We start from the raw sequence: 25,528 nt of genomic DNA, 5'->3' as shown, positions 1-25,528 counted from the left end.
GTACAATTTTTCTCAACTGAAGCCGTAATAAAATTTACCGAAGCACATACGACATTTTTGGCGGCCGGGCTAAAAGCGTCCCAAAACCAATAACCAAAATAAGGCCGGAATAAGAGACGACTGGAGTTGAGACTCGAGGCTGGGGTATTTGCATACATTTAAGCGATGGCACGACTCGGCTATTGTGGCTGCCACAAGGAAAACCGAATCCAACTATGCATATAGGTTAAAGGGCAACTTTAAGTTGCCGTGGGGAAAAGGCAGAAAGTGGAGAAGAACAGACTGTAACTTTGCGTAGTTTAATTACAAGTGACGCTAACTATGATCGGGTAATGCGATTAGCGTTAACACAGCGACGCGTCGCCCCGCATATAATGGCGTATGTCAATCAACGCCACCTCATCTCAGCCCATCCCATCCTACACTTCTCTATGTAGTAGACATCCACATCCGCATCTACATCCAGTTCCAGGGAATGATCCTTTGAAGGCTTTGGCTCCATTTTAATTTGCACATTGAGTTATTATGCTCATTTATATAACACTTTCAGCCAGAGCATTTTATTTTAATGAGCCATTATGTCACTGGCCGAATTGGGTCGCACACGATTACGGCATAGACAAATGGAGAAATGGATGCTGACTGGGAACGGAACTTGAACGAGTTTAATGACGAAACCCTTTGTTGTGGTTATCCGCTTTGCCGCCTGGCCGTTTTGTCGATTTCCAGTTTAGTCTGCTGCTCGTGACATTTCTATCTTAGGACAGGACAATATTTGCAGCCGTGGGCTTAAATTCAAATAAACTATGCCTGGACCGAAACCTATTTTTACGACCGAATTTTGCGTGGGCTTATGGCCCTGTGACACTTGCTCTTCTTTCGACTTACTAACACCAAGGGTATATAGGGTTTGGTTCTGATTATCAAAACCCATCTAAATTCCAAAAATGTTTTAAATCGGACCATTGATTAAGAAGTTATAAGCAAATAAAGTGTGCAACCTCGAAAACAGCCGATTTACTGCGTGCATATCCCCATCTCCCGCGCACTCCCTTTAGCTAAGTAAAGAGTCGACTATGCATTTTTTCTTGTTTTCAAATTAGCCAGCTTATCAAATAAAAAACTGGTGTCATGAGGTTTTAAGTGGAAACCTAAGCCAGTGTCATATGACCTTTACAAAATTGGACGAACAGTTGAGCTCTTAAACGATAAATTTTCTTTGGCTCTATTTTCATACCTTCAGTCTTTTTTGCCGTTGCTAGAAGACTCAACCAGTTAAAAAAAAACCTTTAAACGATGCTTAAGTATTCAAATCCAAAGTGTACATCTTATGTCATGATGTCAGCTTTTTAAAATACAATTTTTTAATTAAGCACTAATAATTTAGTATAATAAATTGGTTAATTAATAATTTTACAACACCACAACACCTTTACCCTTGTAGAACCCAGGCTATGCGGGTCGTAAGGAACTGCCTGAAAATTTGAAAATCCAATTCCGCACCGTGGCAATGATGGTGCCCGATAGACAGATTATCATCAGAGTTAAGCTGGCCAGTTGCGGTTTCCTGGAGAACATTACGCTGGCCAGAAAGTTCTACACCCTGTACAAACTGTGTGAGGAGCAGTTGACCAAGCAGGTGCACTACGATTTCGGTCTGAGAAACATCCTCTCTGTGCTGCGAACTCTAGGAGCTGCCAAGCGCAGGAACTCCAAGGACACCGAAAGCACCATTGTGATGAGGGTGCTGCGCGACATGAATCTCTCCAAGCTGATCGACGATGACGAGCCACTTTTTATGTCCCTGGTCTCGGATTTGTTCCCCAATCAGGTGATGATAAAACATTTAAACCTATTAAATATACTATATGTTAATTTGAATGCCTTTCCAATAGACCCTTGAGAAAACCAATTACCCGGAGCTAGAGGCCGCCATTCTTCAGCAAACTGACGAGGCTAGCCTGATATATCATCCTCCCTGGGTCCTGAAACTGATTCAACTGTACGAAACCCAGAATGTGCGCCACGGCATCATGACCCTCGGGCCCAGTGGAGCCGGCAAGACGACCTGCATCCACACCCTGATGAAGGCCATGACCCAAATGGGCGACAACCATCGCGAGATGCGCATGAACCCCAAGGCAATAACGGCGGCCCAAATGTTTGGACGGCTTGACGTGGCCACAAATGATTGGACGGATGGTATTTTCTCGGCCCTGTGGCGAAAGACCCTGAAGCTAAAGTCCGGCGAGCATGTCTGGTTGGTTCTGGACGGACCGGTGGACAGTATTTGGATAGAGAACCTGAACTCAGTGCTGGACGACAACAAGACCCTAACACTGGCCAATGGCGATCGGCTGACCATGGCGCCAACCGTAAAGATTATATTCGAGCCGCACAACATTGATAACGCCTCACCAGCCACCGTTTCCAGAAATGGAATGGTGTACATGAGCTCATCTGGCCTGGACTCTCGCCCGAGTAAGTTTTTGTTTCTTACCAAATTCTTAATAATAATAAGAGAGGTTTTATTGTATAAAATAAAATAAAAGTTAATTTAGAATTTGATAATTATGATTATTTTAATCAATTATCCTTATGTCTCTGCAGTTGTTCAGGCCTGGCTTAAAAATCGTGCCCCTGGCGAGAAGTCAACCTTTTCGGATCTTTTCGATCAGACCTTCGTGGAGGTCTACAACTGGGGAGTGCAGATGGTGAAGCTGCAGATGCCCGTGCTGCAGTGCAACATTGTCCAGCAGATGCTGTTCATCCTGGAGGGCTTGATACCTGTTAAGAAAGAGGACGAACAGGCCGTCAGTCTGTCCAGCAAGGAGAGCCACGATGGTAAGTCAGAGCAACTAACTAACTAACCCATTCCCAACCCCACAAAAGCCAGCGGTTCAGTAAAATGTGAACCCCGAGAAAACCGAAATCCCATCCCAAATGATTGCAACTTTTCAGCCAATAAACGTTTAGAGCATCAAAAACAAATCGAAGAGGCGCGACGGCAATCGATTGGCAGTCAGATTGTCGGTAAAGTATACCCGCAATGCGTTGCGTAACTAACAAAAGAAAAATCGTAATCGTAGAGCTGACCTAGAGCCTATGCTTAATCTGTGTGTACTGACATCTATAACTCTCAGTTGGGTTCCCCATTCTGGGTACCCAACCGATTGGCCTTCTCTTCCTTCCTTCCTTCCTTCCTTCCGTAGTTATGATTCTGTGCTCGTCCTCTCGTAATTGTTTATGTAATAACCCAACTAGTTGATTGTGTCTCGTCCAAAAGTTTTTAGTTTAAAGTCGGCGTTACTAATAGAGTAGAGGTGTCATGGAGGTCTCTTTTGAACTAATATTTATTTAGTAACCTAATCAGAAATATAATAATATTCTTTCAGTTAGTTATCTTAAAGTTCGGTTCATTCTTTTTAAGTATCTAAATAAGTTTATTAAAGTCGATGTTGGAGAACATCTATTAAACCAACCAGTATTTACTATTCAATATAATCTTAAGTTTTGTTCAGTTTATTTTTTCGAATGTCTATTTATAATGTGTCGTTTCTAATAGAGTATATACATACATTTTTTTACTAAACCCAACTACTAATCTATCCTAACTTTTTAACCTATTATGATTTTAGTATACAATTTATTTCGAACAGGTTTACTTTTTAATTACTTCAGTTCCCTAAAGCCTTAAATTTGTTTCTTTCCATTTTTTCCGATTTTTCTTATTATTTTTCAATCAAGTTTAGGCTTCTGTGACACTCCTGAATGTGACTTAGTGCAGTCCATTGAAAACGCCTTAACCCCATTACATTTGACCCCACAGAGGACCTCCCTCCGGAGACTTCGATCGAGGAGAAGGAGGACACCTGCACCCCGGAACACTTGCACCGCTTGTACATCTTCGCGCTCGCCTGGGGCCTGGGCGGTTACCTCTCCACTAGCGACCGCGTTAGAATGAACCTCTTCGTGAAGGAATCCTTCCCGCAGCTGGACTACCCCAAGGGTAGTGCCCACGAGAATACAATCTTTGACTTCTTCGTTTCTCCAGCGGGCGTGTGGCAGTCGTGGAAGACGCTCGTCACCCCCTATATGTATCCGGAGCTTTCCACACCGGACTATCTGAGCATTCTGGTGCCCATCGTGGATAATGTGCGCATCGACTACCTGATCGGCACCATAGCCAATCAGGAGCGCGCCGTGATGGTGATTGGCGAGCAGGGCACGGGCAAGACCGTCATTATGAAGAACTTTATGAAGAAGATGAACGTTGAGACGTACATGGGTCGGTCCTTTAACTTCTCATCGGCGACCAGTCCGTATCAATTCCAGCGCACAATCGAAAGCTATGTGGAGAAGCGCGTTGGTGTCACCTTCGGGCCACCCGGTGGCCGGAAATTGATTGTCTTCATCGACGACATCAATTTGCCCGAGATCAATGAGTGGGGCGATCAAATAACCAACGAAATTGTGCGCCAATCGATGGACATGAAGGGCTTCTATAGTCTGGAGAAGCCCGGTGACTTCACCACCATCGTGGATGTGCAGTATGTGGCGGCCATGGGACTGCCCGGCGGCGGACGCAATGACATACCGTCGCGTCTGAAGCGCCAATTCTGCGTGTTCAACTGTAACATACCGGACAACGACTCCATCGATAAGATCTTCCGCGTTATCGGTGAGGGTCACTACAATGCCAAGCGGGGGTTCGTGCCCGAGATCCGCAGCCTGGTCAAGAAGCTGATCGTCGTCACCCGCCATCTGTGGCAGCGCACGCGCGAGAAGCTACTGCCCACTCCGGCCAAGTTCCACTATGTGTTTAGTTTGCGCGATCTATCGCGCATTTGGCAGGGCATGGTTGGCACCTTATCCACGGTGATCACTTCCGAAAGTGTCCTGATGGCATTGTGGAAGCACGAGTGCACCCGTGTATTCGCCGATCGCTTCACCACCTTCCAGGACAAGGAGTGGTTCGGCTCAGAGCTGGCATGTCTCGTGCGCGAGGAACTGGGCGATGCCCACTCCCAAATGATCCTGCCCAATCCGGTGTTCGTGGACTTTATGCGCGACGCCCCCGAGCCGACGGGTGAGGAGGGCGAGGATACCGATATGGAGCTACCGAAGGTCTACGAGCCGGTCCACTCACATGAAGTGCTCCGCGAGCGTCTCGTCATGTTCCTCGCCCAGTTTAACGAAATGGTGCGAGGGTCGGGAATGGATTTGGTTTTCTTCCCGGATGCAATGCTGCATCTGGTGAAGATCTCCCGCATCATTCGGCATCCGAGGGGATCCGTTATGCTTGTCGGGGTCGGCGGTTCTGGAAAACAGTCGCTAACGAAATTGGCATCGTTCATAGCTGGCTACAAGACATTCCAAATTGCGTTGACGCGTTCGTACAACGTGGCCAATTTTCTGGAGGATCTAAAGCTGCTCTACCGCACCTGCGGTGTTCAGGGCAAGGGCACAACCTTTCTCTTCACCGACATGGATATCAAGGAGGAAGGTTTCCTCGAGTATCTCAATAATATACTCTCGAGCGGCGTTATATCAAATTTATTCTCGCGCGATGAGCAGGCCGAAATCGTGCAGGAGCTGACGCCGGTCATGAAACGCGAGAATCAACGCAAAACAGCGACCCCGGAAAGTGTGATGGACTTCTTTTTGGCGCGCACCTGCACCAATCTTCACGTGGCCTTCTGCTTCTCGCCGGTGGGCGAGACGTTCCGGTCACGTGTGCAGCGATTCCCCGCCTTGGTCTCCGGCTGCACCATTGACTGGCTGCATCCGTGGCCCAAGGACGCATTGGTATCGGTTGCCCGACACTTTCTGAGCCACTTCGAAATCGAGTGTACGCCGGCCGTTAAGGAGGAGCTGGTCAATGCCCTCGGCTCCATTCAGGACATTGTCGCGGAAACGTCGCAGGAATACTTCCAGCGTTTCCGCCGCGCAACGCACGTGACACCCAAATCTTATCTGAACTTCATTGCCGGCTACAAAAACATCTATCAAATGAAGCAGCAAGAGCTGCGCGACGGTGTGGAGAAGATGGATACGGGCTTGGAGAAACTGAAAGAGGCCTCCGCCTCGGTTGAGATCCTCAAGAAGGATCTAGTGGTCATGGAGGAGGAGCTGGTCGAAGCCTCCAAGAATGCGGAATCAGTGCTAGTGGAGGTGACGGAGCGCGCGATGCAAGCGGAGATCGTCAAGAACCAGGTGCTTATCGTGAAGGACAAGGCCGAGGCCCTGGTGGCCTGCATCGCCCACGAGAAGGCGCTGGCCGAGGAGAAGCTGGAGGCGGCCAAGCCGGCCCTGGAGGAGGCCGAGAACGCCCTCAACACGATCAAGCCGGCCCATATAGCCACTGTGCGCAAGTTGGGCCGTCCGCCACATCTCATCATGCGGATCATGGACTGTGTGCTGATCCTGTTCAAGCGCAAGCTGCATCCTTGCATTCCCGACGCGGGCACACCCTGCCCGAAGCCCTCCTGGCAGGAATCCTTGAAGGTGGGTTCGGGGCTAATACTTGAACCTTTAATTAGGGGTTTTATGATCCGCCAATACACTGGACTTAAATGCACAATAGCAATCCTCCCATTTATTTTTAATTTAAAATATTTTAATTAATTTAAAAGGGGATCTCTTAATCGAACCTCCCTTATATTATTGCAACTATAATAATCAAATGCTATAAATAGTTTTTTTTAGTTGAACCAAACTTAATGTAGAAAACCCTCATAAGTATGCTATGAAATAGGTATTTTATTTTACTGAATATTAATCCACTTTCTTTAGTAGTAAATCATAGTCGGTTCACTCGGCTATAGCAGTCTCACTTGTTTCCCTCACTTCATTCCCAGATGATGGCCAGTGCCACCTTCCTGCTCCAGCTGCAAAACTATCCCAAGGATACCATCAACGACGAGATGATCGATCTGCTGCAGCCGTACTTTCGCATGGAGGACTACAACATGGACATGGCACGTCGTGTGTGCGGAGACGTCGCCGGTCTTCTGTCCTGGACCAAGGCCATGTCCTTCTTCCACAGCGTCAACAAGGAAGTGTTGCCACTGAAGGCAAATCTCACAATGCAGGAAGCCCGCCTTAAGGTAAATTTGGTTGATAAATGAATCTGTTTAATGCGTATATAAGAAAAGTTTGCACTATAAAATTTAAAAGTTGTACCTATATAATTTATTTCAAAACATTTTTGTATTACAAAACTATAGGCTCAAAATTGCACCAATTTTTAATCATCATAATTCAAAAATGTTTGAATATTATTTCTAGGGTATATAATCTGCGACTTTTCGCAGCTAACTTTCATTTTGGATTTTATTTAGCTGCTTCGACTAGTTACTGCTCGTCAATCATGTTTCTGTTACCTAACAACAGCTTAAAATTGAAAGAGTTTTGCCATAATTTGGATGAAATGAAAGTTTAAGACCCAAGCTAAGTCCAAAATAACGTATTTCGTCGAAAAAATTGCAACATGTTAATGCATATTAATGGGGACTTTTTAAGAATTTAATTTATATTATTATCAATACCGTTTTTGGTAATTTTAAAGTTTTTTTATAGTTTAAGATTCTCTGAACAATGCATTTTAATTGAAAACATTTTATTTACATGTAATCCTTCATTTAGCTTGCCATGGACGACTTGGCAGGTGCGGAGGAACAGCTGCGGGAGCGCGAGGAAGCTCTCCAGGCTGTGAAGGATCAGTACGACAAGGCGGTGGGCGAGAAGCAGAGATTAACGGATGCGGCCAATGTTTGCCTTAGGAAAATGACGGCAGCAACTGCTTTGATCAACGGATTGTCGGATGAGAAGCACCGGTGGACCAACCAGAGCAAGGAGTTCAAGATTCAGCTGGGCAAACTGGTGGGCGACGTCCTCTTGGCCACCGGATTTCTCTCCTACTGCGGCCCCTACAACCAGGAATTCCGAGCCAATCTCATCAAGACCTGGATGGGCATACTTAAACAGAAGAATATACCTTTTACCACTGGACTTAATATAATCAACATGCTGGTGGACTCATCGACGGTGTCGGAGTGGACCTTGCAGGGATTACCGAACGATGAATTGTCGGTGCAGAATGCCCTGATAGCCACCAAGTCCAGCAGCTATCCCTTGCTGGTGGACCCGCAGACGCAGGGCAAGATCTGGATCAAGTGCAAAGAGGATCGCAACGAGCTGCAAATCACCTCCCTGAACCACAAGTACTTCCGTACTCATCTGGAGGACTCCTTGTCTTTGGGAAGACCCCTCCTGATCGAGGATGTGGGCATCGATCTGGATCCTGTAATCGACAATGTGCTGGAGAAGAACTTCATCAAGTCGGGCAGCATAGAGAAGGTACTGGTGGGCGACAAGGAATGCGATGTGATGCCGGGCTTCATGCTCTATATCACCACCAAGCTTCCCAATCCGGCCTTTAGTCCGGAGGTCAGTGCCAAGACCTCGATCATTGACTTTACAGTGACCATGCGGGGGCTGGAGGACCAGCTGCTGGGACGCGTCATCCTCATGGAGAAATCCGATCTGGAGGCGGAGAGGGTGGCGCTCTTCGAGACCGTGATGCAGAATCAGCGGAATATGAAGGAACTGGAGGCGAATCTCCTGCTCCGTCTAAGCTCATCCCAAGGATCCCTGGTGGACGATGAAGCCCTGATTGAAGTGCTGCGGGTCACCAAAACCACGGCGGAAGAGGTCAATCAGAAACTGAAGATCTCCGAAGTCACGGAGCGTAAGATTATGAAGGCCCGCGAGGAATTCCGAGCCGTGGCCAAGCGAGGATCGATTCTCTATTTCCTAATTGTGGAAATGAGCAATGTGAATGCCATGTACCAGAACTCGCTTAAACAATTCCTGGTCATCTTCAACCACTCCATCACCAAGTCTACCAAGTCCAGTGTCACCGAGGAGCGAATAAACATTATTTTGCGATATTTGACCTACGAGGTGTATAAGTTCACCAATCGCAGTCTCTACGAGAGGCACAAGCAATTATTCACCTTGATGCTGGCTATCAAGATTGATTACCACAATGGAAACATCAGCCACGAGGAGTTCCTGACCTTCATCAAGGGTGGCGCCTCGTTGGATCTGAATGCCGTGACCCCGAAACCTTTCCGCTGGATCCTAGACATCACTTGGCTGAATCTAGTGGAGATCAGCAAGCTGGAGACCTTCTCCACTGTCCTTCAGGTCATCGAGCTGAACGAGCGGGACTGGCGCTGCTGGTACGAGTGCGAGAAGCCGGAGAACGAAGAGATCCCCTGCGGATACAATGCCATCTTGGATGGCTTCCGGAAACTGCTGCTCATCCGGTCATGGTGTCCCGATCGCACCATTTCACAGGCCAAGAAATACATAGAAGGTGGGCTCCTGTTATTTTCATTAGATGTATTTGAATTTTTATATACTTCCTTATGTTACTTTTCAAGAATCTTTGGGACCCGAATACAGCGAAATGCAAATCCTTGATCTGGAGGAGATGTGGTAAGATATCTGTGGAATTCAGATTTATAGCACACAATTAAGGCTTTAGGCTCCTTATGACAAATGCTCAATTTTGAAAGTTAACATACGAGCTTATATTTTTTATATTTTTTTATATCAACTCGTTTCATATAGGCAGGGTATCAATCAAATATTGAATTATTTAGTATTATAGCTTTTATAAAAACATAAAGATTATAAGATCGAGTTTAGCATTATTGGAAATTCTTTTCAGGCTTGAGTCGGAGCCTCGCACGCCCTTCGTGTGCCTTCTGTCCATAGGATCGGATCCGACCACCCAGATCGGAGCTCTGGCCAAGCAAAAGAGCATAGGTAAGCTCTTAAATCAGAGCCTTCCTACCTCAACCACTTACCATTTGAATTGCTCCACCCGCAGTACTCAAATCCGTATCCATGGGCCAGGGGCAGGAGTACCATGCGCGCAAGATGGTAATCGAATCGATGGCCATCGGTGGCTGGGTGCTGCTCCAGAACGTGCACCTCTCGCTGCCCTTCTGCTCCGAGATAATCGACATGCTGGTGGAGAGCGAGCACATAGACGACTCCTTCCGCATGTGGGTAACGACGGAGCCGCACAACGAGTTCCCCATCGGGCTGCTGCAGATGGCTCTCAAATTCACTAATGAACCACCACAGGGGATACGTGCCAGTCTAAAGCGCAGCTACCAGGTGGGCAAATAATTCGGTTCAGCCGGGGGAATGGCTGGCTTGCTTAATATTTAATTTTCAATCTTTTTTCCGGGGCGCAACCAGTCGTTCACCCAGGACTTCCTCGACTACACATCCGCCTCTCAGTGGCCCCCGCTGCTCTACACGGTGGCCTTTCTGCACACCATCGTCCAGGAGCGGCGCAAGTTCGGCCCACTGGGCTGGAACATACCCTACGAGTTCAACCAGGCCGACTTCGCCGCCAGCGTGCAGTTCATCCAGAACCACCTCGACGAGATGGACCCCAAGAAGGGGGTCTCCTGGCAGACCCTGGTCTACATGATTGGCGAAGTTCAGTACGGCGGCAGGGTAACCGACGACTTTGACAAACGACTCCTGACCACCTTCACCTCGGTGTGGTTCTGCGAGCCCCTGCTCTCGAACTCCTTCGAGTTCTACAAGGGCTACAAGGTGCCGGGTACAAAGAGTCTTCAAGGCTTCATCGATTATATCAACAGTTTGCCGGCCTACGACACCCCCGAGGTGTTTGGCCTGCATTCCAACGCCGACATCACGTACCAAATAAACTCGGCCAAAGGTGAGTGGCGGCGGAATTTGATTCCCGAAAAATCCGAATTTAATGCGACCACTGAAAATGAAACCGAAACCGAGACAGAAACGTCCTTCGCTCCCAACCGGAATCAGAATCCTCTTATATTTAGTTTAATGCCGTTGATGGACACCTATGTGGGGTCATAAATTATCAATGCGTTTAATTTAATGTAAAGCCCTGTTGCATAATCAATGCGGGAAGGGGCGTGCCTGTGATTTCCACCTAAAATGTGTGTGAAATCAATAAACCGAGTAAACCGTGCTCCATTTAGGAGCTTTTGCTCCTTGCCAGCCGGCAACCCACTCGGGGCACTCGGCACTCCGGCATTAGCGCATTAGCATATTCGATGGCCCCCGAAATCCTTGATTGTTTATTTCTGATTCGGCATCCTCCAGGCATCCTCGACACCATCCTGAGTGTGCAGCCCAAGGAGGGGGGCGGCGGAGGCGGGGAGACCCGGGAGAGCATCGTCTACCAACTGGCGGATGACATGCTCCGCAAACTGCCCGCCCAGTACAACGCCTACGAGGTGCGTGAGAACCTGACGCGGATGGGCATCCTCCTGCCCATGAACATTTTCCTTAGGCAAGTAGCCCGGCCCGTCCTTCAGCGATGATTCCCTGTAATCATGCGGGTGGTGTTTAATTGCAGGCAGGAAATCGATCGCATGCAAAGGGTCATTAAACGCGTCCACACATGCCTCTGCGACCTCAAGCTGGCGATTGATGGCACCATTGTAATGAGTCCCGCTCTCAAAGAGTCCCTCGATGCCATGTACGATGCCAGGATTCCGGAGACCTGGATGAAGGTGAGTATACGGTTTACTTTCCATTTTGACAGCTACCCTCACGAAAGTGGTTACCCTCGCTTTCCTGCCAAAACTTTGGCTCTTCACTTGAATCCCCTTTAAACACTTTAAAGGCCAGTCTAAATTGCCTGCCAAATATGGAAATTTCAGCATTTTTCGTTTGATTTCTACCAAGGGAATAATATTTTTGGCGCTGGCCTTTTATGTTCCAGTACCCGTAAATTATGCGTAAAAACGTTTGACGCCCCAAAGCTTGTTAATCACATTCAGTTACCTGCGGAAAATAATGGAAAATTCATTAAACAAAGGTTTCCGCTTGTTAATACCTCAAAATAGAATCGTACTTTATTTGGTAAAGAAACAGAAAAAAAGAAAAAGTAATAGTAAAAGGTTAAATTTATTTTATTTCCAAAGCAAAAAAGATAAAACAATAGGCTTTTGAGTTATCCTGGAGATTACCTTCAACAACATATCAAAATAGGGACACCATTCAAATACATATATCATATCAAAGCATGAACTAAACACTAAAGAAACCTGAAAATATTACCATCCGCAACACAATGTCGGACTACAAGTACCATTATAAGAAAGATGCCATTTTTAATATCGACAACCAGTCACATCAAGACCTCTCCACCCGCACCTATGGCTTTCTGAAGGCCACTCGGACGGACACTCCGATTCCGAAGTCCCAGAAAGGCATGAGCGCCAAGACCCTCGTGGAAAGATTGCACACCATCCACGATAAGATAGACTATCAAATAGACTCTGTAGCCGACGAGGAAAGCGCTTCCTTATCTTCTGAAGAGTCCGTGCGCATGGGGAAGTCGGCCTTTGAGCAGAAGCGCAAACTCTTCGATACCGCTGAGTTTACTATAGCGCGGGGCCTTAAGCTAAGTCAGTTCTTCTGTCCCAAGGATTCTGGTCTTCAGCTGCCCCTTAATCTGAAGAACATCGGACTCACGAATTCCTTTGAGGAAATGGAGAACTATTGTCGCAGGATGAACATTGCATTGGATAAATGAGTCGTTACTATCTTGTTATTGCAATAAAACCTTTCATACTCTTGTCCTCAAAAGTGAAATGCTTATTGTGGGTAAAATGCTAATCTCTTGCAGATATCCTGGGAGTCAACTACTCTGGGCTTTTGGTACACTGAGCTGCTCGAGCGCAATGGGCAGTTCCGAACTTGGATATCAACAGATCGACCCAAGGTCAGTTAAAGAGGACTATATTATAACGAATAAACTACTGTATCCCATTAACCCCCCTCAGGTCTTCTGGATGACCGGCTTCTTCAATCCCCAAGGCTTCCTCACAGCCATGCGGCAGGTGCGTAATAATAATAGAAGTAATTTATTTTTGCATAGTTGCTTAATAAGCGGACGGGCTATGAATACCAAACGCACTTGGCCGTAACCAGAAATCGATGTTCTGTGAAAATGGTTCCTTTGTCGTGGAGCACTTCCTTTATGCCCGAGCGATTGCCATTAAAACGCACATTTTTCCCCGTCTGATTGACATATCCGATTCCCCACCTCAAAGGTTATTCACACGGTTCCTCTTGTTGTTCCTCCCTTTCTTTGCATATCTGCTTGTGTTACTTGTGTCTGCGGTAATACTTGAAAATCCCCACGTGCTTAGGAGGTGACGCGGGCCCACAAAGGCTGGGCCCTGGACTCGGTGGTGCTGCAGAATCAAATAACGCGCTACAACAGGGAGGACATCACCGAGTACCCCACGGAGGGGGTCTACGTCCACGGATTGTTCCTGGAGGGTGGGTATGGCTGGCCAGGGTGAACCCAGTGAAATGCAACTCCGTGTCTTCCAGGCGCCTCCCTGGATCGCCGCAGCGGCAAGCTGATTGAGTCCAAGATGAAGGTGCTCTACGAGCAGATGCCCGTCATCTATATATACGCGATAAACACGACGGCCGGCAAGGATCCCAAGCTGTACGAGTGCCCCATCTACCGAAAGCCCCAGCGCACCGACTTGAAGTACGTGGGTTCGATTGATTTCGAGACCGAATTCAATCCCAAGCACTGGACACTGCGCGGCGTGGCCCTGCTCTGTGACATCAAGTGAACCCGAACCCCTGATCCCGAGGCCCCATCCTCGTCCCCATCCCGATGGCCATGCCATTGTTTGCCATCATGTCAACGGCTGTACGTGAGTGGGGCTCCTAATGGCCCTGTGATAATTATCTTTTTTCGTTGGGTGGACGTTAAAGTTTCGTGTAATCCGGCGCAAATACAACGTTATTAATTAAGCCCTCGGGTGAGGCCAGGGCAAACTGTTTGCACTCGGGAGCAACCAGCACAATTATTAGCTCTTATCCATTTCGGTCAATCCGGCTAGGCGGTGCCCCCAAAAAAGCGCACCAAATCCGTAGAGAGTTAAGCATGTGAGTAGCGAAATCGCAGTGCTTATTAAAGGCAAACCTTTGTAGGAAAAGCTCCTTGTTTTGGCATTTAATATTACGAAGGTGTGGCGAATTGGCAGACCAACCAAATACATCATCTGCTACCCTGTAGGGGAAAAGGAAACGCGTCACTCTGCCTGTTGCAGACTTCTTTGGGCGAGGAACAACAAGCCGTGCAAACAAAATTGCCGTAAGTATTGATTTAAGGTGAGTTCAAAAACCTTTGTCTTACACCACCAAGCCTCCTCCCTTGCCAATTTAAATGGCAAAATAATTCCCACAGAATTATGATTATCTGGCGAGCTGTGTCCTTAGAAAGTTAATTAAACGAAATGCTTTGTAATTGAATGTCATGTCAATGCCTCATGATTTTATTTTCTCTTTTTTAATAAGTATATCCGTACATACATATAATTTGTATAATATATAATTCGTTTGATTCTTGATTTTTTTGGAATTTCGTTAGTTTAGCTTTTCTGAAAAAGGACCTTTATTTACACACACACAGGGAAATTAACTCGTATTAAATGTATTAATGTACAGAACGTAACGTTTAAGGGTTTTAGTAAGTTGCTTGGTAAATTCCTTGTTAATCCACACAACACGTGGCGTGTTCATGTATCGAAGTACTTGCTTGGGCAACAGGGCTGATGTGGATCTACTTTAAAATCGTAATTGTAATTCGTATGATTTGGAACCATGTGTCTCTTAGTATCTTAAAACTCGAACCCTTCAACAACGCAAACGCAATAGTGACCACATGCAGCTTCAACGGAAACAGAGGTGTAAATAGTGGATAGTTAGTCTGCACTATGTCTATTCTATTTGAGCATTTTTACACAAGTTGAAGCAGAGCTAACACAAAAACCGATTTCCGCCCGCGGAGAGTGTAAACCACAATTAGTTTTTTAGTAGTACTTGGTGGCTGGCAAATGCCATTAATAAAAACACTGGAAATCCCATTCGTCAGGTCAATATTGCATGCGACTGATTAATTAACGTTAATCGTTTAAAAGTAACTATTAAAATTACACATAGATCACTATCAATTACGCATGCATTACGTTTATAATCCTTGGAGTTTTGCTCGCTGTGGACGCGGTGTACTAGCAAAAGGTGTTCTAGTAGAGTATGTTCGACATTAATTGGGGGAGGGCTTTATTTTCAACAGTATCTGCGAGAGAGGTAGCATAAATCGTTACATACACCGTTGGTTATTTTCGATAAAATATAGAGTTCGAATGCGAATACATCTAGCAACGTGGGAGTAAGTTTGTCTTTGTCGTCAAGGAGTATGTGCACACACAACATGCCTGCCTTGTAGCCAGCCATTAGGAACCGTCGATTTGCATTAATAACCGTCCAGCACTACCAAGAAGTTGGGTGCCCCTGTCCGTATCCGTATCCGTATCGGTATTACATGTATCTGTATCAGTATCTGTATCTGTATCAGTATGTTTATCGTTATCTATTCGCTTGCATCTCAATCCCCACTTACTTAATTAACATTATGCTGACTTTGGTGAAAGCGGTAGGGGAAGGACCAGGGCATTCGGTCATTTGCATTGGCCGCACCTCGAACTCCGCCGCCAGCGCCAGCACCGCCGGAGGCCACCAGCTCCTCGTTTCCCCAGTTGGGCTTGTCCGCGAACACTTCGAACCGCTCCAGACCCAGACCCATACCCAGTCCCAGTCCCACACCCTCGCCCAGTCCCACTCCCACTCCCTCCGGTCCCACGTCACTGTAGTTCTCCTCATCGTCATCCACATACCTCGCCGGGTTTTTACTGGCCCCATTGCCGTCGTCATTTTCAGTTTCATTCTCAATACCATAACCATTCCCATTCCCATAGCCATTCCCCTGTTCATGATTTGTTTCGTTGGCTTCATTTCCGTTGACCCGATGGCTGGTTAGACCCATTCCGGCCACGTCCAGAGGTTTCTTCGCATAGCTGAGCAAGGCTGCCTTCTGACCCGGGAGTGCCTGTCCCTGTGCCTGCGCCTTTTCCTGGGACTGCGGTCGAGTGGATGATGATTGCAGGGAATCCGCAAACTGTGACGACGACGGCGAGTACGACGGGGACTGGGCCCATCCGTAGCTCCACAGTTGGCTGGGGAAATGCTTCCAGGGCAGCAGCTGTTGTCGGTCCAGCTGCAGTTCCTCGGGTCCATCCCGCTCCACTGGCCACTGCTGGCGGTACCGCCTGCTCACCCTGGCAGATCCTGCTCCTCGCAGCAGGACTCGCTTGCCCACGTTCTTCAGGATGGCGCGGTTCAGTTCAACCTGGGCGAGAAACAAGAAAGGCAGTTGGTTTCCCATAAAATGCTGTTAAATGCTGTAAAATGCTCGACAAATTGCTGCGAGGAGTCGGAACAGCCCCGTGTCCCCATTTCCCCATGGAAATGCACCCTCTCTCTAAAGGGAAACGCTAAACTAGATTGACATGCATGATGGATGACCACGTCGGCAATGTTGTTAGCGCTCCAATTTGGCTCGCAAATCAAATGCCATTTCGTTACTCCATTAATTGAGCATGAGGACGTATCAAATTCACAATTTAACACTGCATCCCTTGGATGCCGAACTTAAGAGCGTACTCTTAAAGACACAGCTAACCACTTTGCAAGTCACAGGTGTTTGTCCCAATAATAATAGTTAACAGTGATTAATTGTTAAACAGATTAGTAAGCTTTCATGGAAATGTATCTATTTTATCATAATCCTACTATCCTCAGTGCGAATATCCTTCAATGCAATCCAACACTTTAATAAATGCATTCCTTTAATGCCTTCGTATTTATTTGAATTTCCTTCTGTTTGCCAACCACTTTGCATGACTTTAAAGAGTCAGGTGTTCGATGTCCCACTCTCAGGTTCAAGTGACATTTTATTTTTTTGGCTCTTTGAAAGACTATTTGCTTCTGCTGGAGAAGAGGAAATGGAGCAGAAACCAAAATGTGATCTATTTCCTTCAAGCTGTGAATAAATATGTCGGTTCCATTTATTTGGCATTCAAATTAAACTGTCAATGCCTGTTCGGTGTACAAAAGATAGAGCTACCTCTTTTCCGGCAATTATTTGAGATGATGTTTGGCCAGTTGCCTATGAAGCCCGCATTTACTCGACTTAAAACTGAGTATATATATATTCGATTTCCCTTCTGTGCCAGTTCCACTGCCGCAGACTTTAAGTCCCAGGTGTACGCATGAATATTATACCTGCTCAGCTCATCTTTCACCGACTCAAATTGCTTTTGGGATGCATGGATTAATTTATAAAACCCCTTTGACAAATCAATAAAGCTATCTGGCGTGTGTGAATGGCTTGGCAGGATGGGCTGGGTTAGGATTGGCACATCCCCGTTCAGCCAGGACCCTCTTTAACAGAAATCCGTGGGACGAAGGTGAGGCTATCAAGGCAAATCGTTTGGATTCCTCGCATTAAAACGTTTGATTTTTTTTTCCATTTTTCAATTTTTTTGTCTTTGTGTGCCTTGGGGTCTAAACGCAAGGTTTGGTAACCAAATAAACTCGCTTTGTTGCCGAGCAAAAATATTTGCGTTACACATACGCAGCGTTGGCTTTGTTTTGGCGCCGAGCCCCATGGATGTAGGTGGGCACACATCAGCATACTGGGTGTCAGGGCCATCCGAAGTGCTTAAGCCCTGTCTTCGGGTGCGCCAGGATGTTGTTTACATTCCTGGAGCCGGTATGTGGGCCTCTATTCTGCTGCCTGGAAAATTTATAGGAGTCTGCCTTCTCTCCTTGCGATGAATTAAAAAACTTTCTGCAGCTGCGCTTTTTTATGGAAAGTATTTTTCATTAGGCGTTCTAGTTTTGATTAGCCGCTACATTTTCATTTATACTTTTCCACCGAAATACTCTTTCCCCTTGCTACAGCATTGTTTTCCGTTTGTCTTGAGGCCAAAGTTTTTCCTTTCGTACTTTTCAGCTTATTAAAAATACCTTGCAAGGTGGTCAGTGCGGCGCGTTTATTACGAGATACAAACTCACCTGGCGGGAGTTCTCCTTCATTTGCCGCCGTGCGATTTCCAGCAGCAGCCGCTGGCGCAGAACATCCAGGGGATTGACAATGGACAGCGATGGCTTGTTCCTCTTGGCCAGCAGAAAGTCATCCTAGACGGGGGAGAAAATACAAAACATATATAGTATACACACATTTACATTCACTGCAAACTTGGCACAATAAAACCCTGACGAGGTAATGCAAAAAGTTTTAAGTCCCCCTGTTTATAAACAGTTTGCGTTCTAAGTTTCTTTTTTGTTTTGATGGTAAATTAAAATATTTCTGCCATCGATGGTGGGCAATCTCGAGGGCCTGTCGCTATCGGAAGCGTTATATCACCTATTGTTTTCCCACATGGGGGAAGTGATAACTTCATAAAATCTAGGAACACCTTATCGGTGTTGTTATACGTTTTTTCCACGATGATCAATCGGAAATTTCGCGATAACAGCTCTCCACTGATAAGAATGAAAATTTCAACAAATCTATGAGTCACAGGTAAGAACTAATTAAAATCAATTGCTATTCTATCAGCTTGAAAGCACCTGATACTGTGATTCTATTGTTTCCCATGACAAGGCAGAGCACCACGTTTAGCCATTATAAAACGATTTTGGATTCGCCCAGACTAAAAAGATACCAAGCGAAAATTCTGCCTAATCTAGGCAGGGTTTATGGTGTTTCTTGGGAAAGTTTTTAAACAATTTGTTTTGTTTTCGTTCCAAGAAGTAGCTATTTACATGTCTAAGTTCAAGGCGGAGGTAAACAAACCATTCCCGAATTCATGTTCAGATAAATATGATAATTACGATTATTGTAGGTCTGACTATCAGACATGCTGGCGATTAGATAAGAGCGTTCGCCTGCCTGGTAGTGGTCGCGATGTCTGGAGGTAACGAGGTGGTTATCGGACTTCTATAAAAGCTATAGCCGCCGGTGGACCCAGCCAGTATATTCGAAACATTTGCTAAATGAAGGTTCTAACCCTAGTCCTATTCACTGCCCTGGTTGCAGTGGCAGTTGGCCGGCCGAACGGCGGATGGTTCAGCGGCAGTTGGGCCAGGAAGTTTGGCTGGGGCTCCGAAGACAACCAGACGGTCCAGGAACAGAAGTGGAATGGTCAGCACCAGTGGAATGGCCATGGAAATGGACAGGCCCAGGGTCAGTGGAATGGCGGAAACGGTCACGGACAGTGGAACGGAAACAACCATGGCCATGGACAATGGAACGGAAACAACCATGGCCACGGACACGGAAACAACCATGGTCACGGTCATGGTCACGGCCACGGAGGTCCTCCACCACCGCCACCACCACCCCCAACAACCGACGTGCCCGAAGATGATATTGCTTCCACAACTGATGTGACCGAGGTTCCAGAAGAGTCTACCACCCAGGCACCAGAGGAAATCACCACTGGCGCTGAGGAGGGAAGCGGTTCTACGGAAGAGACTACTTTGGCCCCTGAGGTTCCGGAAGAATCCACCACCCAGGCCCCGGAGGAAATTACCACTGACTCCGAAGACGGAAGCGGTTCGGAGGAAACCACTCAGGCTCCCGAAGATCCAGAGGAGTCTACCACTCAGGCACCGGAAGAAACTACCACGGACTCCGAAGACGGCAGCGGTTCTACTGAAGAAACCACCCAGGCTCCCGAAGACCCGGAGGAGACTACCACCCAAGAACCGAAAGAAACCACCACCGATTCCGAAGACGATAGCGGCTCTTCTAAAGAAACGACTCAGGCTCCTGAGGCTCCAGAGGACTCCACCACCCAAGAACCTGAAGAATCCACCACCGACTCTGAGGACGGCAGCGGCTCTTCTGAAGTAACCACTCTCGCTCCTGAAGATCCAGAGGATTCCACCACCCAGGAACCGGAAGAATCCACCACCGACTCTGACGACGGCAGTGGTTCTTCTGATGATACCACACAAGCTCCTGAGGATTCTACCACTCAGGAACCAGAAGAATCCACGACCGACTCCGAAGACGGCAGCGGTTCTTCTGATGACACCACACAGGGTCCTGAGGGTTCCACCACTCAGGATCCGGAAGAATCCACTACCGACTCCGAAGACGGCAGCGGTTCTTCTGATGACACCACACAGGCTCCAGAGGATTCCACCACTCAGGAACCGGAAGAATCCACCACCGACCCCGAAGACTCTACCTCTCAGGCGACTGAAGAGCCCGAGGACTCCACGACTGATTCTTCAGCGTAGGAAGCTCATTTGTTAATGCCAAAGGTTGCTGGGGCATTTCCTCAAGTGTCGTTTGAAAACGAACTACGGTGCAAATATTAAACTGTTATAACTAAATTATTAACCGTGTTTGCCACACAACCACGTGAACCCATCCCTAGGATTAAGACTGAGCCTCATGAAGCAACACCGTGTTGTGCAGTCACGCATTCGTCATATAGCTTTATAGTTCTCACAAACCGAACAATTAAAACCACCCAAAAACAACTCAAAGCCCTGGACTCGTTTATTTTTACGGCGGTACTCAAGAGTTGAAGGTTCTGCACCCATTAAATGCTTATCACATAATTGAACTTTCGGTTTCGGGCCCATGACAATAGAGTAGTTAGCTGATTCGCTGGTTGTTAACCATCGTGTATCCCGCATGTACATCAATCAATAAATCGCTACTTGACTGATTAGTTGCCAAATCGAACCTTATCGAAGCATATGTACTGCTGCACATAGCTTGTGTGTAGGTTTGCTGGTAATGATGTGTCATACAAGGTGGTACAAATGGAAAGTTTCGTAATTGGCTTTTAGCCGGCCCCCAGGCTGGGTTTTTAAACGCTGCCCCACCATGAAACATCATTTCCTTCGGCAAATAAAATTAAATTGTTTACGTGGGTCGCATTAACGTGCTTAAATCTCCGGTTTCGCAAACGAACTGGCCCTGCATTTAAATGGCGCGGCCTGAAGAATCGACTTCACGAAATTCGGACTCCTCGAAAAGCAGAGGTGAAACTTTTGATTGTGGACAACAGGAGTTGCCAAAGTCAAATATAATGTTTTTCTTTTCTTCGCTTTGTTTTCCCCTAATGACGCTTGGCCAGAGCCTTGACGTAAATTTCCATTTGTTTTGAAATCGACCGTGGACCCAATCAACTCTGTTGCCAAGTTCGTGTGTGTTAAGGAGTATATGGAACCTGAACCGTTTTCTTATTGAGGCATTCCACACACCCGAAGTGCCCTGATTAGATTGTGGCAAAATGCTGATTTAATCTTACGCTTGAAATACTAGCGATTTTTGGGAACTGACATACGAAGTGTCGAGTGACTTCTTGGAAGGAAGAATTAAGATTTGCAGCTATCATAAAAGACCTGGTGTAGAGGCGCAACTACCTGTTATCAAGCTGGCATTAGTAATCTTATATTATGTCTACCACTAGTTGGCGATGGGGAAGTAGAAAAATAAAGTACCGCCTGAATATTTCTTTATCTTGTGGTTTTCGGTTATCTCACCCTTGAACCCATTATTGCTACTTGGCCCATGCAGGCTACATTCATATGCCAGGATTGGTAATCCGTTTTTCCTTTATTCCGATGCCTGCCTGAAAGGACTCATACTGTGACGACCAATGTGTCAATCTATGAACAGAAACCAGTGACGGGTGTCAAAGGAGCTGCGAAACGGCTGTTTGGAACTGCCAGGCCAATAATTGAATATGCATTCGGAAAACATTCGACCAAGTGACGCAAAAACTGCTGCCACTCACAAAGAGCGCTGGTCAGAGGCTATGTACGGCGATGTGGATGTGAACGGGGATGTGCAAGCCCACCTGTGTGCTCCGTGCATCGGCGTAGTCCAGAGGATATCCGTTTGTGCGGCCGCTTCCGACGACCTCTGCTCCCGATCCCAGTCCCGATCCCGCGGCTCCTGCTCCGCCGCCGCCGCCGCCTCTTTGGGCCGTGCAGACGAGCCTTGTGGCGCACAGTAAAGTTAATAACACCGGGCAAAACCACGCTGTGGCTTTCATCATTCTGCAAAAAAGGAGAAAAACGGCGGAGTTGCCTGGGTGAGTGCACAATTTGCAGATTTGCATGTAATGCAAATTGAGTGCTGCAAAAAATCGTATGGTATTTATCAAAATTAATCAAGAATGTAAATATTGTTATGGGATTTTTTCAGCCGCTTGCAGAACACCCATTAAGCGTTTTTTAACCACCAATTTGGTGTTTATTTTTTGCCGAACTTACAGTGCAAACAAGCTACATAAACATTATTTATGTGATGGGTATCCTAAATTCCACACGTTTTTTTTTTAGTTTACTCTGTTCGTTTTTATGAAAAATTAAGCTTATCTGTGGCTATTATTTTTAAAGGTTTTCGCTGCCTGCGCAAACTTTGACCTCTGCCGCTGGAATTCCCTGCGGAATAGAGTGAAAATAAAATGCTGACAGCTAACCTGTGAAAAATGCGAAATATTCTGACAACAAGAAGTGTTCTCATAATTTATGGGTCACGTAAATATGTGGTACTTCTGAACCTAGTTTTTACCTATGTACGCTGTACATACGCGTGTGCATATCAATCTCAGGTCCCTTTGGACTCTTCAATCAGCTCGCAGCGGGGGCTGAGGGCGAATTTGCACAAGGTTCAGAAAGGAAATTAGGTTTTAAATTGAAGACGTCGGCAACTAGATTATTTTCCTGCTGCAAAGTTCAAAACAGCAACGGCAAAGCTGGGTTTAAACACGAAATGGTAGTTAAGTTCTGCAGGCCGAAGTTTATGTTCTCTTAAAGTGGGTGAAGGAACTTTACATATATCCTTAGAGCTGAATGGTATTTGTTCTAATTTAAAGTGCGCAACTTGCTAAGAAAATGGAAAGAACTTCAGCAAGGGTATGCAATGGAAAGTTCCTCACTTAGAGGAGGATTTTAACGCCTGTGTGTTGTTAATTAAATAAATAGAATAGAAAATGTTCTTTGCCCCTAATCTTGTTTGCTCTCTCATAGTTTGCTCATGTTTTCACCCTAAGCCCTTCAGAGCTGGGCCATTTTAATTGTATAAACTGGGCTAAAGTTTCACTTTTGTTTCACCACACCGACACAGTGTAAAGCGCAGCCATTGTGCTCTAAACCCGAACTTCCCCCACCAAACTGACTTTGTGCTACTAACAGAATTAAGTAACAATTGCTTGAACAGCGAAACTTCGTGCAGTTTTGTGAGCATAACTCAAAGTTCTAACACCCATAACTAGAGTTTGGCTATTACTCAAAATTAGCCCAACCTTCCAGCTCAGTGGTGAATATTTTATAATTCAGCAAAGTTGGCCTTCAGCACAAATTGCTTTATGTAATAAAGCCATTTCGGAATTGCAGTCTCTGTGAGACTGAAACTTGCACATTGTTTCGAAAGTGAATGCGAGAATTTCCGCAATTTCGGCAGGAATTCAAAGTTCTTCTGCGGAAACCCATTCGCATGGCAGCTCCTTTGTCTTCGGCAGGGGGACATATCCCACACTCATATCCCACCTGTCAGCAGGAGCATTAGACATCAGCCGTAAGTAAGTGCCCGAGTGGCAGCCGAATTAGTCCTGCCGGCAATCACATGTCATATAGATGCCATTTGCTGAACAGGGATTTACGAATCCGAATCCGCATCCGCAACCGAGTCGGGATGGACTTGTGGGTGGCTGCGGCTCTTTCGCAACGACAATTGATGGCTATTGATTTCCCCTAATAGATCGCGTAAACGCGCTGGAAATGCGAAGGCTTCCCCGCCGTCGAGGGAGTTGCAGCGTAAATTGCAATCCAATCGAATCGGGGCTAGGGTTTCGCTCAGGGGTCTGGAATCTGGATGAATCTTCGTTCAGAGGAAGCCTTGCCGCGGAGTGCGGGCTCGAAAGTTTCCCCAGAAGAGACGACTTGATGAATGGAATTCTCCCATTTGAAGTTGAACAAATATTGATTTTCTCGATGTAATATGGAATTCAGGGCAATAAAACTGCCCTGCCCCACTGAGGCCTGTGCTCCTGACAGCCATTGTCATATCCCCGGACCCGGAGACGGAAATCGTGATTGCCCAGGGCTACTTGCCAGCTCGTCCCTTCTTGTTTTATCGTATCGGCAATTCAAAAGGCCCGGCCTAGCACAAGGAAATGAAATGCTGTTATCTACGCCAACTTGAGATATTTACATACGCCGCATGCAAATACGAGTGGAGTGTGTGTTGGGGACATGGCGGAGAAGTTTCTCCGGTCTTCCGCAGCTTTAAACCTCGTAAATCCGCTTTGATTAGGCCGTAAAAAATCTCCACAAAAGGTCAATCAATGGGGAACGCAGGTCCCCCGTGGTAAAGGCAAATTACAAGGTGTGATTGCCGACGCTGTCGGGGAAAGCACGGCGAGAAAACAACTTTCTCCGGGCTTGTTTGCAGTCTATTAAGTTACGGGACATTGTCACCTGAAACCGGCGGCAACAATGCCTTTGGGTCGCACATGAAGGCGCAAAACTAATTAGCTTAAACGTTTTTTAAGCCATCAATCAACCTGGCCCCCAAACTTTTTGGCCGAAACTCGAAATCTGATACGGTTCCGCGGGGAAGCCGAATTAAAACACCCACTCAAAGGCATAAAAACCGCTTGAACGCCGCTGTTTTTCCAAATATTGTCACATAAAAGAAATCACCTTATCAGTGGTAATTGCCTCTAATTTCGTTGGATCTGAAGACGCACACTCGACGGATTGATTTATGAGGATCGAGATAGCTCGCCTCGGCTCTGGTTTGTGGCTTATTTATCTCTTTCTAATTTATTTTATGTATTCGCGCGTCGCGTCGCGAAACGGTTACTGGATTCGGAATCGGAAATTGGGAATCTGAATTTGAACTGTTGCTGCTGGACTTGGAGATGGAGCTCTGGTTGCTCCTGCGAACGCAACAGGCTGACGACGAGCGGAGGACTCACGGAGCATAGCGATTACGGCGTGTTTTTATATCGGGCACCCCGAAGCGCCCGCACGAAGTGCCGGAGCCGAGAGGACCCGAAGGAGGCCAGGACGAAGGATATGCCAGGCCACGCGACGAGTTATGAATGAAAACGTGCGGGTACGGCATGTTGCCAGGATGAAGGAAATCGCCCCGGCCACAGCAAACCCCCTAATAAATCACCGAGGTGTACTAGGGCATTAGGAGATTGACGGATTGATGGGGGCTCGGAGGGTGAGCCGGCCCAACCCGCCATTCAGGTGTTTCGGCAACATGTTGCGAAGCCCCTTCACCGCCGTAATTATCGAACTCAATTAATATTTAATGAGTTTTATTTGCACATTAATTGTTCGATTTAAAACCAGTCGCCCGGCACCCGGTTGACGAGGATCCGGAGCCCTCAATGTCATGTCAAGAGGTGCTAACGTGGCCCGACACTCCGCTTGGCCGGCAATCGGGCGTAAAATTGCTCGCCATAAATCCGTCAAACTTTAACCATGGGGCTTCGAACCTCCACCCAGGAGGTCC

The 25,528-nt window shown here is 46.7% G+C and overlaps 4 protein-coding genes across 4 annotated transcripts in view; 3 read left to right on the top strand and 1 right to left on the bottom strand.

The window, feature by feature from the left end:
* LOC108031622 (dynein axonemal heavy chain 5) overlaps positions 1 to 18,064 on the top strand; it is a 30,576-nt gene extending 12,512 nt beyond the window's left edge. The window contains exons 19-35 of the mRNA XM_050889264.1: positions 1,445 to 1,831; positions 1,896 to 2,481; positions 2,611 to 2,844; positions 3,830 to 6,507; positions 6,861 to 7,109; positions 7,648 to 9,385; positions 9,453 to 9,507; positions 9,743 to 9,840; positions 9,905 to 10,197; positions 10,282 to 10,774; positions 11,185 to 11,378; positions 11,445 to 11,597; positions 12,719 to 12,814; positions 12,876 to 12,932; positions 13,245 to 13,377; positions 13,432 to 14,212; positions 17,975 to 18,064. Of these exons, the coding sequence (XP_050745221.1) occupies positions 1,445 to 1,831; positions 1,896 to 2,481; positions 2,611 to 2,844; positions 3,830 to 6,507; positions 6,861 to 7,109; positions 7,648 to 9,385; positions 9,453 to 9,507; positions 9,743 to 9,840; positions 9,905 to 10,197; positions 10,282 to 10,774; positions 11,185 to 11,378; positions 11,445 to 11,597; positions 12,719 to 12,814; positions 12,876 to 12,932; positions 13,245 to 13,377; positions 13,432 to 13,685 (7,698 nt within the window). The 3' untranslated portion in view covers positions 13,686 to 14,212; positions 17,975 to 18,064. The remainder of the gene's footprint in view (positions 1 to 1,444; positions 1,832 to 1,895; positions 2,482 to 2,610; positions 2,845 to 3,829; positions 6,508 to 6,860; positions 7,110 to 7,647; positions 9,386 to 9,452; positions 9,508 to 9,742; positions 9,841 to 9,904; positions 10,198 to 10,281; positions 10,775 to 11,184; positions 11,379 to 11,444; positions 11,598 to 12,718; positions 12,815 to 12,875; positions 12,933 to 13,244; positions 13,378 to 13,431; positions 14,213 to 17,974) is intronic.
* Positions 12,061 to 12,678, top strand: LOC108031626 (uncharacterized). The gene has a single exon (XM_017105231.3). The coding sequence runs from the start codon at positions 12,161 to 12,163 to the stop codon at positions 12,623 to 12,625; it is 465 nt and encodes a 154-aa protein (XP_016960720.1). The 5' UTR covers positions 12,061 to 12,160; the 3' UTR covers positions 12,626 to 12,678.
* On the bottom strand, positions 14,371 to 24,960 carry LOC108032039 (uncharacterized). Its single transcript, XM_017105850.3, has 4 exons — positions 24,703 to 24,960; positions 21,852 to 22,053; positions 18,037 to 18,159; positions 14,371 to 16,306 (listed from the first exon to the last, which is right to left on the bottom strand). Exons 2-4 carry the CDS (start codon positions 22,050 to 22,052, stop codon positions 15,521 to 15,523), a joined length of 1,110 nt encoding a protein of 369 aa, XP_016961339.1. The 5' UTR covers position 22,053; positions 24,703 to 24,960; the 3' UTR covers positions 14,371 to 15,520.
* LOC108032040 (proteoglycan 4) lies at positions 19,013 to 20,526 on the top strand. Its single transcript, XM_044090788.2, has one exon. The coding sequence runs from the start codon at positions 19,021 to 19,023 to the stop codon at positions 20,272 to 20,274; it is 1,254 nt and encodes a 417-aa protein (XP_043946723.1). The 5' UTR covers positions 19,013 to 19,020; the 3' UTR covers positions 20,275 to 20,526.
* Positions 24,961 to 25,528: the final 568 nt, after the last annotated feature.

Source organism: Drosophila biarmipes, chromosome 3R (genome assembly GCF_025231255.1).
Source record: "Drosophila biarmipes strain raj3 chromosome 3R, RU_DBia_V1.1, whole genome shotgun sequence".
Taxonomy (NCBI): domain Eukaryota; kingdom Metazoa; phylum Arthropoda; class Insecta; order Diptera; family Drosophilidae; genus Drosophila; species Drosophila biarmipes.
Note: the sequence above shows the minus strand (reverse complement) of the source record. Positions and strands in the feature narration are given on the sequence as shown.

Coding starts and splice junctions, on each gene's coding strand:
- LOC108032040 (XM_044090788.2), top strand. CDS start 19,021: ATGAAGGTTCTAACCCTAGTCCTATTCACTGCCCTGGTTGCAGTGGCA.
- LOC108032039 (XM_017105850.3), bottom strand. CDS start 22,052: ATGATGAAAGCCACAGCGTGGTTTTGCCCGGTGTTATTAACTTTACTG. Junction 18,160..21,851: donor CCGATGCACGGAGCACACAG/GTGGGCTTGCAC, acceptor TCCCCCGTCTAG/GATGACTTTCTGCTGGCCAA. Junction 16,307..18,036: donor TGAAGGAGAACTCCCGCCAG/GTGAGTTTGTAT, acceptor TTTCTCGCCCAG/GTTGAACTGAACCGCGCCAT.
- LOC108031626 (XM_017105231.3), top strand. CDS start 12,161: ATGTCGGACTACAAGTACCATTATAAGAAAGATGCCATTTTTAATATC.